Source organism: Thunnus maccoyii, chromosome 12 (assembly GCF_910596095.1).
Source record: "Thunnus maccoyii chromosome 12, fThuMac1.1, whole genome shotgun sequence".
NCBI lineage: Eukaryota > Metazoa > Chordata > Actinopteri > Scombriformes > Scombridae > Thunnus > Thunnus maccoyii.
Window position 1 is genome coordinate 22849578 of NC_056544.1, and position 12357 is coordinate 22861934.

General features: G+C 39.8%; 1 protein-coding gene across 1 annotated transcript in view; it reads left to right on the forward strand.

Moving 5' to 3' along the window:
• epb41l3b (erythrocyte membrane protein band 4.1-like 3b) overlaps positions 1-12357 on the forward strand; it is a 39653-nt gene that overhangs the window by 11953 nt on the left and 15343 nt on the right. The window contains exons 3-11 of the mRNA XM_042428230.1: positions 398-541; positions 5993-6097; positions 6352-6394; positions 6523-6598; positions 6924-7142; positions 8616-8703; positions 10726-10878; positions 11489-11586; positions 12052-12227. Coding sequence (XP_042284164.1) covers positions 398-541; positions 5993-6097; positions 6352-6394; positions 6523-6598; positions 6924-7142; positions 8616-8703; positions 10726-10878; positions 11489-11586; positions 12052-12227 — 1102 coding nt within the window. The remainder of the gene's footprint in view (positions 1-397; positions 542-5992; positions 6098-6351; positions 6395-6522; positions 6599-6923; positions 7143-8615; positions 8704-10725; positions 10879-11488; positions 11587-12051; positions 12228-12357) is intronic.

Here is a 12357-nt window from a genome sequence, read left to right on the forward strand (position 1 = left end):
TAAGACAAAATGGCGGTACACCTCTAGCTCTTCTCAGTGGGACCTTATTACATTCACTCAGGGTCCCAGTCTCTATTTTTAGGTCGTAGACATGTGACAGAACTCGTGGTTTTGTCAAAGACAGCTACATTAAGTAACTGACCTGTAGGGCCGGGGGGAGGCGGTTAGGTAAGGAGAAGGTGAGCTGAAGGTATTTTTCATTTCTGGTCTGTTCAGAACATCTGTAGTCATCCAGTAAAATAAACATACAGGGCTTTATAGTCATGAAAAGCAGAGCAATCTAATGGTTTACATATACAGAACAAAGACATATCAAAGAACATACAGAGAGCACACTGGTTTACATATAATTATAGTATATAACTCATCATTAAGTGTTTTTCTCTTTTCTTCTCAGGAGCAGCAGGAAGAGGACCAGGTATCCCACAGGTCGTCCACCAGTCGTCTCTCCAGGTCTCCTTTAAGAGGAGTGAAGAAGGTGAAGATCATGCAGTGCAAGGTCACACTGCTGGACGGCTCTGACTACACACTAAATGTAGAGGTGAGACCCTGCGGGCTCGATGGGGTTGCGGATGCGGGAACCGAACGCTCGCGGTTTATTTTTGTTTTAATGTACCAGTAGAGTAGGGGGTCAATTTTAAAGATGCTGCATGTAGCATTTCAACATCAGTAATAGAGTAGAGACAATTAATCAATCAGTCAGTTGACAGGAAATTAATTTTGAAAAAAATAATTGAAAATTGGTGCAAAAACACCAAATATTCTCTAGTTTCAGCTTCTCAACTCTAAGAATTTTCAGCTTTTCCTCATCTGGTTTGATAGTAAACTAAGTATCTTTGGTTTTGGACTGTGTTTGAAGCAGGTCAGGCTTTTAATTTCAGGTTAAAACAGTTTTTAAAATTGCAAATAGTTCAATTCAGTTTTCACTATTCTAATAGCTTTTGCATGTTTGCTTACTTAATCTGCGTGCACATATGATATTTGCTATTCTGTTTTTTTTTATGCTCTGTGTATGTAAAGTAAAACCAGAGATCTAGAGGGACTCTGCGTCCTCTCTGCTAACGGGGGTGGAGCAGGGTCTCTGAGAAAGTTATTTTCATATTTCGAAATAAGTAATGCAACATGTGGCATGATTTACGCTTTGTTTCCAAAACATTAAAAATTATGGTTGATAGAGAACAGCAGCTTTTATTACTGCATTAACATATCAAAACAAAAAAAAAATCATCACCACCTCCCCTGATTCTTACACTGGTGCTGCGTTCTGGATTTATTTTTCCTGTGTATTAATCTCATGATAAAATGACATAAAACAAAAATGTGCTATTTTGACAACCCTTCTTAGAAGTAGGGATTTCATGGATATCACCGCATGTTTACATTTGCATTGAGTTAAATTGCTTTGTGGGATTTGTTTTTTGTTGCTCCGAAAAAAAGCTTCTCTGTGTAGTCTCGAAGAAGAAGAAAAAAATTATTCATAAGACAGTTTTTATATGTTAAGTTCTTACGTCAAAGCTCACCCACCATCCAGAAATAAACCCTATGAAGAACAGAGAGCCAGCAATCAGTGAAAAACATGTGTCTTTTGTGTTGTAAATGTGAAGCTTATAGCACCGCTAACCTAGCAGTGTGGCTTTTATCATAATGTGGAAAAATTAAATATGGTAATGGGATGTTTTGGGAAGAGAAGAAATAGAGCATGAGTTGGTTGTTAATCATAATGTGTTGAATGAGAGAGGAGGGCGAGGTGTAGGATTGATTCTTTCATCTTCTTGGCTGGACCGTGTTAGAAAAAAAAATTAAATGTATTAATTTAATTGGCCAAAATAAACACCCACGATAAAGCTGTCTCATAAGTCTTGTAAGGTTTTGTTGGATGTCCTTTGAACATTTTAAATTTGCATTGTGCAAGATCGCTTCTTAAGGTTAGTTGCGCTGCGTAGCCTCGAGGGGAACAATAACTCTTATGATCTAAATCTCCTAAATATCCAGTATCCAGAAATAAACCCACAGATGCAAACAGATCCCACAATGAGTCAAGAAAATGTCTTGTAAGTGTAGGAGCTCCGCAGCATAATAGCCGCTTTCTGCCCTCAAACAATCATTCTTTCTCTTAGAACATTATTAATTCAGGAATAAATCTGAATAGTGAACTTATTTGGCATTTCACCCTTACATAGTTTCTTGCCTAACAATACAAAGTTGAGCCTTCTCTCAAACTTTTCAAGCCTTTCAACTTTGTACATTCCCAAAATGTGTGTGCAGGCAGCATGGGGGAGTACCAGACCCTCCCCCCCCCCCCCAAATCTCCTTTTGAGCAGATTCCTCCCCACCAGGGGCTTGGATAGAGGGATTATCCGACTGTTTTTTGGAGGTGGTGGTGAGATGAGGGGTTCTGACCGTGAAATAGGAGCATTTGTTGGAGGGAATCAGTGTCATTGACTCTGTGTGTTGGCATGATTACTCGATGTCCCACTGCGGCGCTGGAAGGATTCTTAAGGACGGCGATCTGAAAACGAGGGGTCAGTTCGGACTTCTTACCCTTGAGACAGACCCTGAGTTCATTTCTGTGCCGCTGTTAATTTAAAGCGTTGCTCCAGTCAATGCGCACATGCGCTGAAAACACTGAAATGGCAGTACAGTAAGATTTAGACCAAACAAATGGTGATTTTCCCCATAACTTACATATTTATACGCATAAGAGCATATTCATTTATCCAAATTAACAGGTAGACAAAAATAATTAAATCACATGATTGAAACCTGCTGTAGCTCCAGTTGAAAAACACAAAAATGCTTATTTTTTATCTAGAAGTTAGATTCTAAAATATACAGTATATGATGAGAAAAGAAATAATTGGCCAATTTATTGCCTCTAATTAGTTTGTAGGAGCTTTTCTTGAGGAAAAAGAGCAAAAGTTGATCAAATATGGCATGTAAACTACATTACATACCCTAAAGTTGAGCTTTTACTGTATCCACAACTTTCCTAATTATCATTTAATACATTGAGCCCCCATTTAAAATTAAATGATATGTCTCAAGTAGTTTATACTTGCATAACCCGTGGAAGTGCGTACCTCTTGTAAACATCACTGTTTACGGTGTGTGTGTATTTGTGTCCAACAGCAAGTGTAGAGTATTGAATGACCACGTCCCATCTGTTTACTATCCCGTAATCTTCCAGTCCCGCCCCCCCTGCCAAGTCTCACCCCACCTCACTGCGTTCCAGCACCGACACACACTACATGAGGAACACTTAGAGATGACCAGATTAGGTTGGAGTGCAGTAGAGGAAATGTAAGCAAGAAAAATAAATAAGAAGGAAAATTTTGGATTCATCGGGAGTCACCTGTATAAAAAACTGAAATGTTCAGTTGAGTTTTTTTTTCCGATACTCTGCTCCACATGTTTTCATAAAGCGTCTCCTGCATATTTTATAGTTTGGCTAGTAAGCTACTGCTTGGAGCTCATTGGCCTACTGGTGCTGAAACAGTTATGCAGCAATCCTTTTGATAAGACATTTATTTTTTAAGTCATTTATCAAGCAAAAAATGAAAAACACTTGCTGTTTCCAGAAATAAGAACTTTTTTTCTCTTTTCATATCATTGTAATTTGAGTATTTAATCTGATAAGAACAATTTTAAGTCATCGCTTTTGGTTTTGGGGAAACTGTGATGGGAATTGGTCATTATATTCCGACATTTTATAGACTTTATTGATTAATCGACCAAAAAGAATCAATAATTGAAGTTTTAGTTACACTTCAGCAAGCCTGTGGACTTTAAGTCACAGCTCTGCCTAGAGATAACAGTCTCTTCTGCTGCTCCATGTGCTGCTGACAGAATCAGGCACCTTTTTTAAAGAACAGTCATACAAAATCAAGTGGTGCTAATTGTAGCTAGTGACACAGCAGTCATGAGTCACACCTGAATGATGCTGCGAGGTCAAAAATACCTGTAACCATAGTAACAATATCTTCACAGATACATTTTATACAGTAGTTACTACAGTAGTTCATCATTAGAATAAAAAGCAATAGAAATCAAGAAAGACGGCTAAATAATCGCCTGGATTCCCCAGTTGGTCGAATCCTAACTAAGCTAAGAGCGAAACACAGTAGACACAAGCCAAGTTAGCTTATGTTGTTTCACCCAGTGATGCAATTGAGGTCAGAGGATCCTCAGATAGTTGCCAGGGATTCCTCTTCCTCCTCCCTATCCCATTTGAAACCAGTCCAAAATGTCAAGATTTGACATTTTTATCCCCCTGACCTTGTAGTTTTCAGCTCAACTCAATTTCCTCCTGAGGGAAAAATGTCCTCACTAATCGTTTCCTATCATTTTCTGCGACACAAAACTGCTGAACCTCCTACGCTTCACTTTAGAGGGTGTTAGCTCTCAGTGAAGGGGGAGGCGGAGGGGTCTCACATCACGTTGTCACATACCTACCTCCAGCATTCATGACAATGCATCCTAGTATATTTTTAATACAAGATCCAGTTCCTTCATATAATAGATGAATCTCCAAACACACTCAGTAAATTTGGAAGAGAATATCGTGAAATTCATCAAGTTTCATGTATCTTTTCTAATTGGAGATCATTTTTCCTTCCAGTTTCCTGTTATTTTTTTTCCTTCTTAGTGAAGCCAAAATTCAAGCCAGATCAGCCGGCTTCATCCTCTGCACACATTTTTGCTACTTTTTTTAAATTTTTTATCTGTTTGACAACAATTTGAATAATCCTAAAGAGAGGTTTGCAGTTCACAACCTTTTTTTGTGTGTGTGTGTGTGTGTGTGTGCGTGTGTGTGTGTGTGTGGAGGCTCTGACAGTAAAGCCAGGGTTAAGTGTTCGCTGAGAAGCTACTGTCACAGCAGGGCAGCAGTAGTCTGACAAGACTCTGCTAATTCCCTCAGAGATGTTCTTCTGGTAGGATTAACTCTGCCACCATCGGCTTTATTGCTCTGTTAAAATCACGAACATACTGTACACTCCAGAGCCTCTCATTAACAGGATGTGTGCATGCTTCAAGTCTACATGTGCGGACGCTTAAACATTATATGGCATGTGTCCGTATCGCTACTATTCCTGTACACTTGCCAGGTCTCCGTGTGTATTATATTAATGAGCGTGTTACTCGTTTAATGACTCCTGCTGCTATAATAAGCTGTGACAGCGGTTTTTCGGCGTATCGAGACGTGAAGAGCTGGCTTAGGCTCTGTGCGGGCTGGAGCCGTCTGTGTTGTGACTACTCAAGCCTTAAAATATCCCCATCTGAGCTGGTCAAATGAGTCTGTGAAGTCCAGCCTTCCTCCAGCGGGCAGATGATTGAGCTCCAGCTGATAACATCCGGCACGCAGTTAGAGACGCGCTATCGATCGCCCTCGCGTAGCTCATGTTCACCTCGGGTTCAGAATTTTGAAGGTGAATCATGCTTTTTATAGAGGAATCGATCCAGAGTGGTCTAGCTTGTCGAGGGTGTGGCTGTGATACTATGAGGGGGTTAGACCATGCGGTGTAATGTGCTGTATCATCATGATGTTTCTCTAACTGTGAAAAAATTAATGTCATGTCGCTGTTTCGCAAAAACGGGTTTCGAGGATGAGTAATTTTTATTTGATTATCTCAGTTTAATTAAAAAGAGAAGAAAGGCAAGAAGGGGAGTTTAATCCCAAAGCATCAACATATTGCACAGCCTGTTACATTTTGTATGCATGGTATTTTACGGTGTTGCTAAATTGAACATAGCGTACATAAGGATTTCAGGCAATCCAGTTAGAAGCTGCTAGAATTTAACAATCCTAGATCTTGACATAAAAATAAACAATCAGTCGACACATATGGAAAATATCTTCAATTTTGGTGGTACAATCCTTTTAAATAATAGTTGCTTGATTGTAAAAGGTGGGATGATTGCAGTGTGCTTGTCAGATAACTCTGTGTTGAATAAGTGGTTTTAGTTGTTTTGTTTTTTTTTTTCCCCCTCACAGAAACGAGCCAAGGGCCATGAGCTCTTTGATAAAGTATGTGATCACCTCAATCTACTGGAGAAGGACTACTTTGGCATCACATACAGAGATGTAGAGAATCAGAAGGTAAAGGAAAATGTGTATGAATAACAATGAAAGTGGCATAGTGTGACGCGGATTGTTGGAAAACAATCAAATATATGCAAAATTACACTAAAACTTTCCATAAAACTTTCCTATAATTTTAAAAGACTGTGTTAGCATGATGAACTTATTCATAATGGCAATGTTTGATTAAATTTCTTGGATTTTAAGTCCAGCAACAGTTATTTGCTTTCCAATAATTGAAAATCGGTTATGATTTATGTTGTCTGTTGCAGAATTGGCTGGACCCTTCCAAGGAGCTGAAGAAGCAGATCAGGAGTAAGTACAGTAATCTAATAAAGCCACTCAAGTATCCGGAGTATTCCTGTTTTTTTTAACAGCCAAATGAGGTGTATGCGGTTATAGAAAGCTGCTTCTGATAATTTAATGTTCTTTCTACGTCTCAGCTGGTCCCTGGAACTTTGCTTTCAACGTAAAGTTTTACCCTCCGGACCCCTCCCAGCTGACCGAGGATATCACAAGGTGAGTTAGCGTTTAAATTAGGCCGATTGATTTGTGATCGTTGGCAGGCATTTGCTTCTTTGATGTAACACTGTTAATCAATCCCTTCTTTATAAGTGGACTTTTAAGTTTCAGCTTTATTGATTTGGAAAAATGTAGTTTTTAAAGGAAAATGACAGAACAGAACAGATTATGCAGATAAAACTATATTAAAAACCCTTAAAAGGTTTCAAAGAAACAAGGAAATCCAGACATGCTGGATTGGAAAACAAAATCAAAATGACTCGACTGTTTTTTTTTGTTTTATTATTATTATTATTATTCTGTCTCTTCCCTGCTCTCTTAGGTACTATCTGTGCCTGCAGCTGAGAGATGATGTGGTTTCAGGCCGTCTACCCTGCTCATTCGCCACCCACACGGTCCTGGGCTCGTACACAGTGCAGTCTGAACTCGGAGACTATGACCCCGAGGAACTGGGCAGCGACTACATCAGCGAACTGCGCTTCGCACCCAACCAGACCAAAGAGCTAGAGGAGAAGGTCATGGAACTCCACAAGACCTACAAGTTAGTCTCAGCATCATTTCTAAAACGCTTCGATGCAGTCCTGGACCATGATTGGATAAAGCAGGCGTCATTCATACAGCCGCCCTATATAGAGAATGAATATAAACCCCAGAGAATATGTAAACTGGGTGTTCTTGCAATAGTAGTTGATAAAAACATGATTTTCGCATTTAGTAATCACTCACAACACATAGAGCTTTTTTAAATACTGTTTCTAACATACGTTCATTAATGGACAAGTTGTAGATTGATGAATATTATTTTGATCAAAATGTTTTGGATTTGCTTTGTTTTAATTCATTTTTTCATTTCTTTTATTTATTTTTAAGGACAACACATGTTACAGTGTTAACAGCCTTGCTAATTTTCAGCTGCAGTCCTTTAACAAGATGCTCTGAAATAAATTAAGTGATGGTTAACAATTACAGACAGAAGACAAGAAGATGCCATAAGGACAGTAGCAATAAAATGAATTCTCAAGACACTGCACAAGCCACGCAGAGCAAAACACTATTACAATAATACAGCAACAACATCCACTATTCGGTACATGTGGCCAATGCAAGCAAGACGAGGCAACAAAACACAACCGAGCACTACTGATTAGACACGCAGAGCAACAATAAGCCATAAGACATGAATAAAATATGATAATCATAGTGTTAATCTTGGTAAAATGTTAAAAGATGCAGTTACAAGTTAGTAGAAATGTAATATCATACACCTAACACATGAGCCATCCAAAGTCATAATTATCTAAAAAATGAATGGAAACGTCTTTTCTTTCTCACAAGCAGCAGAATTTCACAGTGTGTCTTAAAGAGCTTTTTCCTCTGAATGAAAACAAAATCACAGAAAGGATCCTACACATACAGTTGACAGTGTCTTTCAGTTTGAAAATGTTCGGTTTTTATATTACAGTTGTACTTTTTATGTCCCAGGTGTACATCTATTGAGTTAAACCCTGCATATTACAACTTAAAGTCAGTCATTCAGGCTACCTGAATGATGTTCACTATCTAGGATAATAATCCATTCTGAAAGGCAACATGTCTCCAGATATTTGATTTGTGTTTTCCTATAAATGGATCTAGCTGGTTGTCCTTTTGTCTGAGCCTCCAATTCTCTCTGTATTAACAATGATTTGTGTTTAATTCAATGCAGTCTTGTCTAGCTCAGTGGGTGGAGCGAGACCGTGACAGTGCCAGGATTAGGTTTTCTCTAAAGGCCATCTATGCTAAAAATTGATGCACTCATGGTACTCTGCAGAGCTTCAGATGAAAGCACCCATAAAAACAACCATTAGAACAAAAATGTATCATTTTGCAGAGGCTTTAATGCAATAAAACTGTGAATTTCTCTAGTATGATGTATTCACATCGATCAGAAAGCATCAAACCTCCCTTCGCTATAGTTGCTTTACTGTGCTTGTCGACTCTGCACGTCTGATCTGTCGTGTCCTTGTCCAATCAGGGGGATGACACCAGCTGAAGCAGAGATGCACTTCCTGGAAAATGCTAAGAAGCTGTCTATGTACGGTGTGGACCTTCACCACGCTAAGGTAACACATCTAAAAAAAAAAAACTCAATTTATGGTCTCAAGTCAAACTTAATAGTATACAAAACTTAGATGGAGGCAGCTCATCACAGCTGTAGATGTCAAGATTGGTTAAAAACGTATTAACCTATTAAACATTGTGTTGCAGTTTGGGAAATGCGCTTATTCACTTTCTTGTTGTGAGTTGGATGATGAGCAGATTGAAACCACTTTCATGTCTGTTTAAATATGAAGCTAGAGCCAGCAGCCAGTTTGTTTAGCTTAGAATAAACACTGGAAACAAGAGGGAAAAGCTTGTCTGACTCCAAAAATAACTAAATCTACCTACCTGTAATTCTCTCTTATTGACAAGTTATATCTTGTTTGTTTAATCAGTACAAAAACTGAAGTTAAAAAAAAAAAGGTTTTACAGGGGGTTGTGTAAGCGTTTTTCCCAAAACATTAAACTATTCCTACTACTACACCACTATTCCTATTTGTAGTTTTTAAAAATGAATCTGTCGCTCATGTCTCCAGTATCGGAGTCTCAAAGATTCATTAAGAAGTGTGCAGGTGATATTTAAGCAAGTTAGAATTAACATATTGCACTCACGCAATCAGTTACAGACGCTTGCTTCCACAAACAGCACTGCTTCAGAAACATCATGGCTGCTACAGTAATGCCTCAGTTTAACATGCCACTGCTGCACCGCTGATTGACTGTCATTATGTCACTGCTTCTTCTGTGAATTTGAAGGGTGAGAGGGCAGGGGGGTGGGGGGGGGGGGGGGGGGGAGGGGTGTCTGGAGCCCAGCTTGACTCGAATGATTTTCTTGCCGTTTGTAATCCGCCGGCCAGATGGGATCAAACACGACATTAGAACACAGGCAGTAAAGGGAGTAGTGGATTACAACAGCAGGACCCGCTGTCATCACAAAGGCAAATTACAGTCATCAGTCTCGATATGAATCTGTTATCAAAAGCGCTTTCGAGAGCGAAAACGGGTTGAGACGCGAGCGATGGAGAGGATATTGCCCCCTCGCAGATTTAGATCCATCAGAACGGAGGAGATGACAGAGATGAGGAAGCGGCCTTGATCAGACTGAGCAAACATCAATGCTCGCTGTTGGATATGTGAGTTATAGTTTTGATATACAAAGAGAAAAAAAAAATGTGTACATCAGACCAGCATCCCTCTTTTGTCTTTTCTCCTCTCTCATTAAATGCAAAGTTGATAGGGAGTCTCTATGAATGCTTGGCTCCAGCTGAGGGAGAGGTAAGAGGCTGCATTCCATGTGCTTACCTGAGTGTATCCGAGTGTACGTGTGTGTGTGTGTGTGTGTGTGTGTGTGTGTGTGTGTGTGTGTGTGTGTGTGTGTGTGTGTGTGTGTGTGTGTGTGTGTGTGTGTGTGTGTGTGTGTGTGTGTGTGTGTGTGTGTGTGTGTGTGTGTGTGTGTGCGCGGTTGCTACTTGTGCATGGTTACATTACAAAGTTGTCATTTCAACATCCTACTGTTACTTATAAGACTGGTTGTTCCTGCTTCGGATCAGCACTCCCCTCTCAAACCGTCATTATTGGTTTCACCTGCTCATCTCAGGCTTTGTGCAGTGAAGAGCATCATTTCGTGCTTCATCCAACATTTCTCTCCCCCACCCCCCACCCCCTCTCTCAAGACTTCACTGTTGCTTTTTGCCACTCAGTGCCTCACGACTCATTAATCAACGGCACCGCAACCTGCACAGAGAAGATAAGATTACCATATGCCTGATTCCACTCTCCACCTGCCTGCTTTACCCTGTTATTATCACAAACTTGGCTCTGTTCAAATCTTCTTTATCCTGCTGTGCACAGACTCCTGAACACCTCCCATACGGTATATGCTGTAGAGTTTGTGAGGTTTATGTTATTCAGAACATAAAAATAAAAGAGCAATGTTGTGCTCAGTGTTGGGGAACAAAAGTAGCACTTTACGAAGGAGTTTCATTAGACTAATTATTGATTTTATTTATTTTTTTCTCCCGTCTCGGTGTGTGTCTCGTCCTCAGGACTCTGAGGGAGTGGAGATTATGTTGGGAGTTTGTGCAAGCGGCCTCCTCATCTACAGAGACAGGTTGCGGATCAACAGGTTCGCCTGGCCCAAAATACTCAAGATCTCCTACAAGAGGAACAACTTCTACATCAAAATCCGGCCCGGCGAGGTGAAAACAGTAACGGTTTCTTTAAATAGCCTAATTATATTTATTTATAGGGATGTCTCAAGTCGATTGGCTGGTTCGGTGCCAACGTGCAGATGAAAGCATTTTTTATTCTTATGTAACAGCTATAATACCCAATTCCTTTCTGACTTAATTTCCTTTTTTTGTATCCAATTGTATTGTAACCCAATTTGCTTCTAACTAAACAACATTTCACAGGTGCACCATGACTCCAAAATATTGCTATTGGTTAAAAACAGCATCTGAGCTTCAGTATTTTATTCATCATGGGAATGAATCTTGTCCAAATTTTCCTTATAATTTCAATAACAATCTGCTGAAAACTATGATGCAGGATGTATTTTTCCATAAGGCAGATCTGTTTATCTGTGTCTAATGTTTAGTTGTGTTATGAAAGAAAATATAATTATCAGATGGAGACTAAAGAGATTTGGGAAAAGGGGGGAGACATTGGGACATCAGTAGTTATATAATCTTAAAGCAACATTATTTTAGAAGGTCAGAATTTGTATATTCAAAACAAAGGGCAGTAGTGGCTTTAAGATGGGAACTATTCAGTGAATCTGACTACGTTCTTCGGTCTCTGTTGCAGTTTGAGCAGTTTGAAAGCACAATCGGTTTCAAGCTTCCAAATCACCGCGCTGCCAAACGGCTGTGGAAGGTCTGCGTCGAACACCATACCTTCTTCAGGTAAGAAATAATAGAAGCAGCTTTTCAAGTAGACGCAGGCAGGTTTTTAAAAAAAGATATAGTAAATCCAACTTGTCAAACTAAATAAAATAATCAGATTTCCCTGAAATCAGTAACACTAGCTACTCTGTTTTCTCAACTCTTTGGCATCTTTTGTTGTTAAGTGATCACAGTCATCCCAGCCTTGTAAATGCGATGTAATGACCTTACATGATTTCTTTGTAGATGAAATAGAAACAGTGATGAGACTGTTAGTTGTTGTTGCCATTTGGACAACAAGCAAAGTTGTCTTGTGCTGCTTTAAGCAGAAAATTGTCTCCTGGGTTCTTTTGAGTAGCGAGCCAAGCCTGGGGGCTCTCTGGAGAGTATTCAAATGAGTAGGCGTTCTAATGTTTTATAGCGCATAGCTGAAATCTGTGTTTTATTTCTGGTTTGATTAATGTGTATGTTTGTAACCTGTGACAGGCTCGTATCCCCCGAGGCTCCTCCGAAGAAATTCCTTAGCCTCGGCTCCAAGTTTCGCTACAGCGGCAGAACGCAGGCTCAGACCCGCAGGGCCAGCTCTCAGATCATCAGACCCGCTCCGTTGTTCGAACGCTCTTCCAGCAAACGCTACAACATGTCACGCAGCTTAGATGGAGGTGAGGGGCACTTCAGAGTTTATGTGTAACGGCCACAAGTGCCACCCAAGTTGAAATGCTGTCAATCATGGACTTTTTGTTTATTTATCCAGCGTATGTTAAGCAGGATTATATTTTCAGTAGCCCCCTT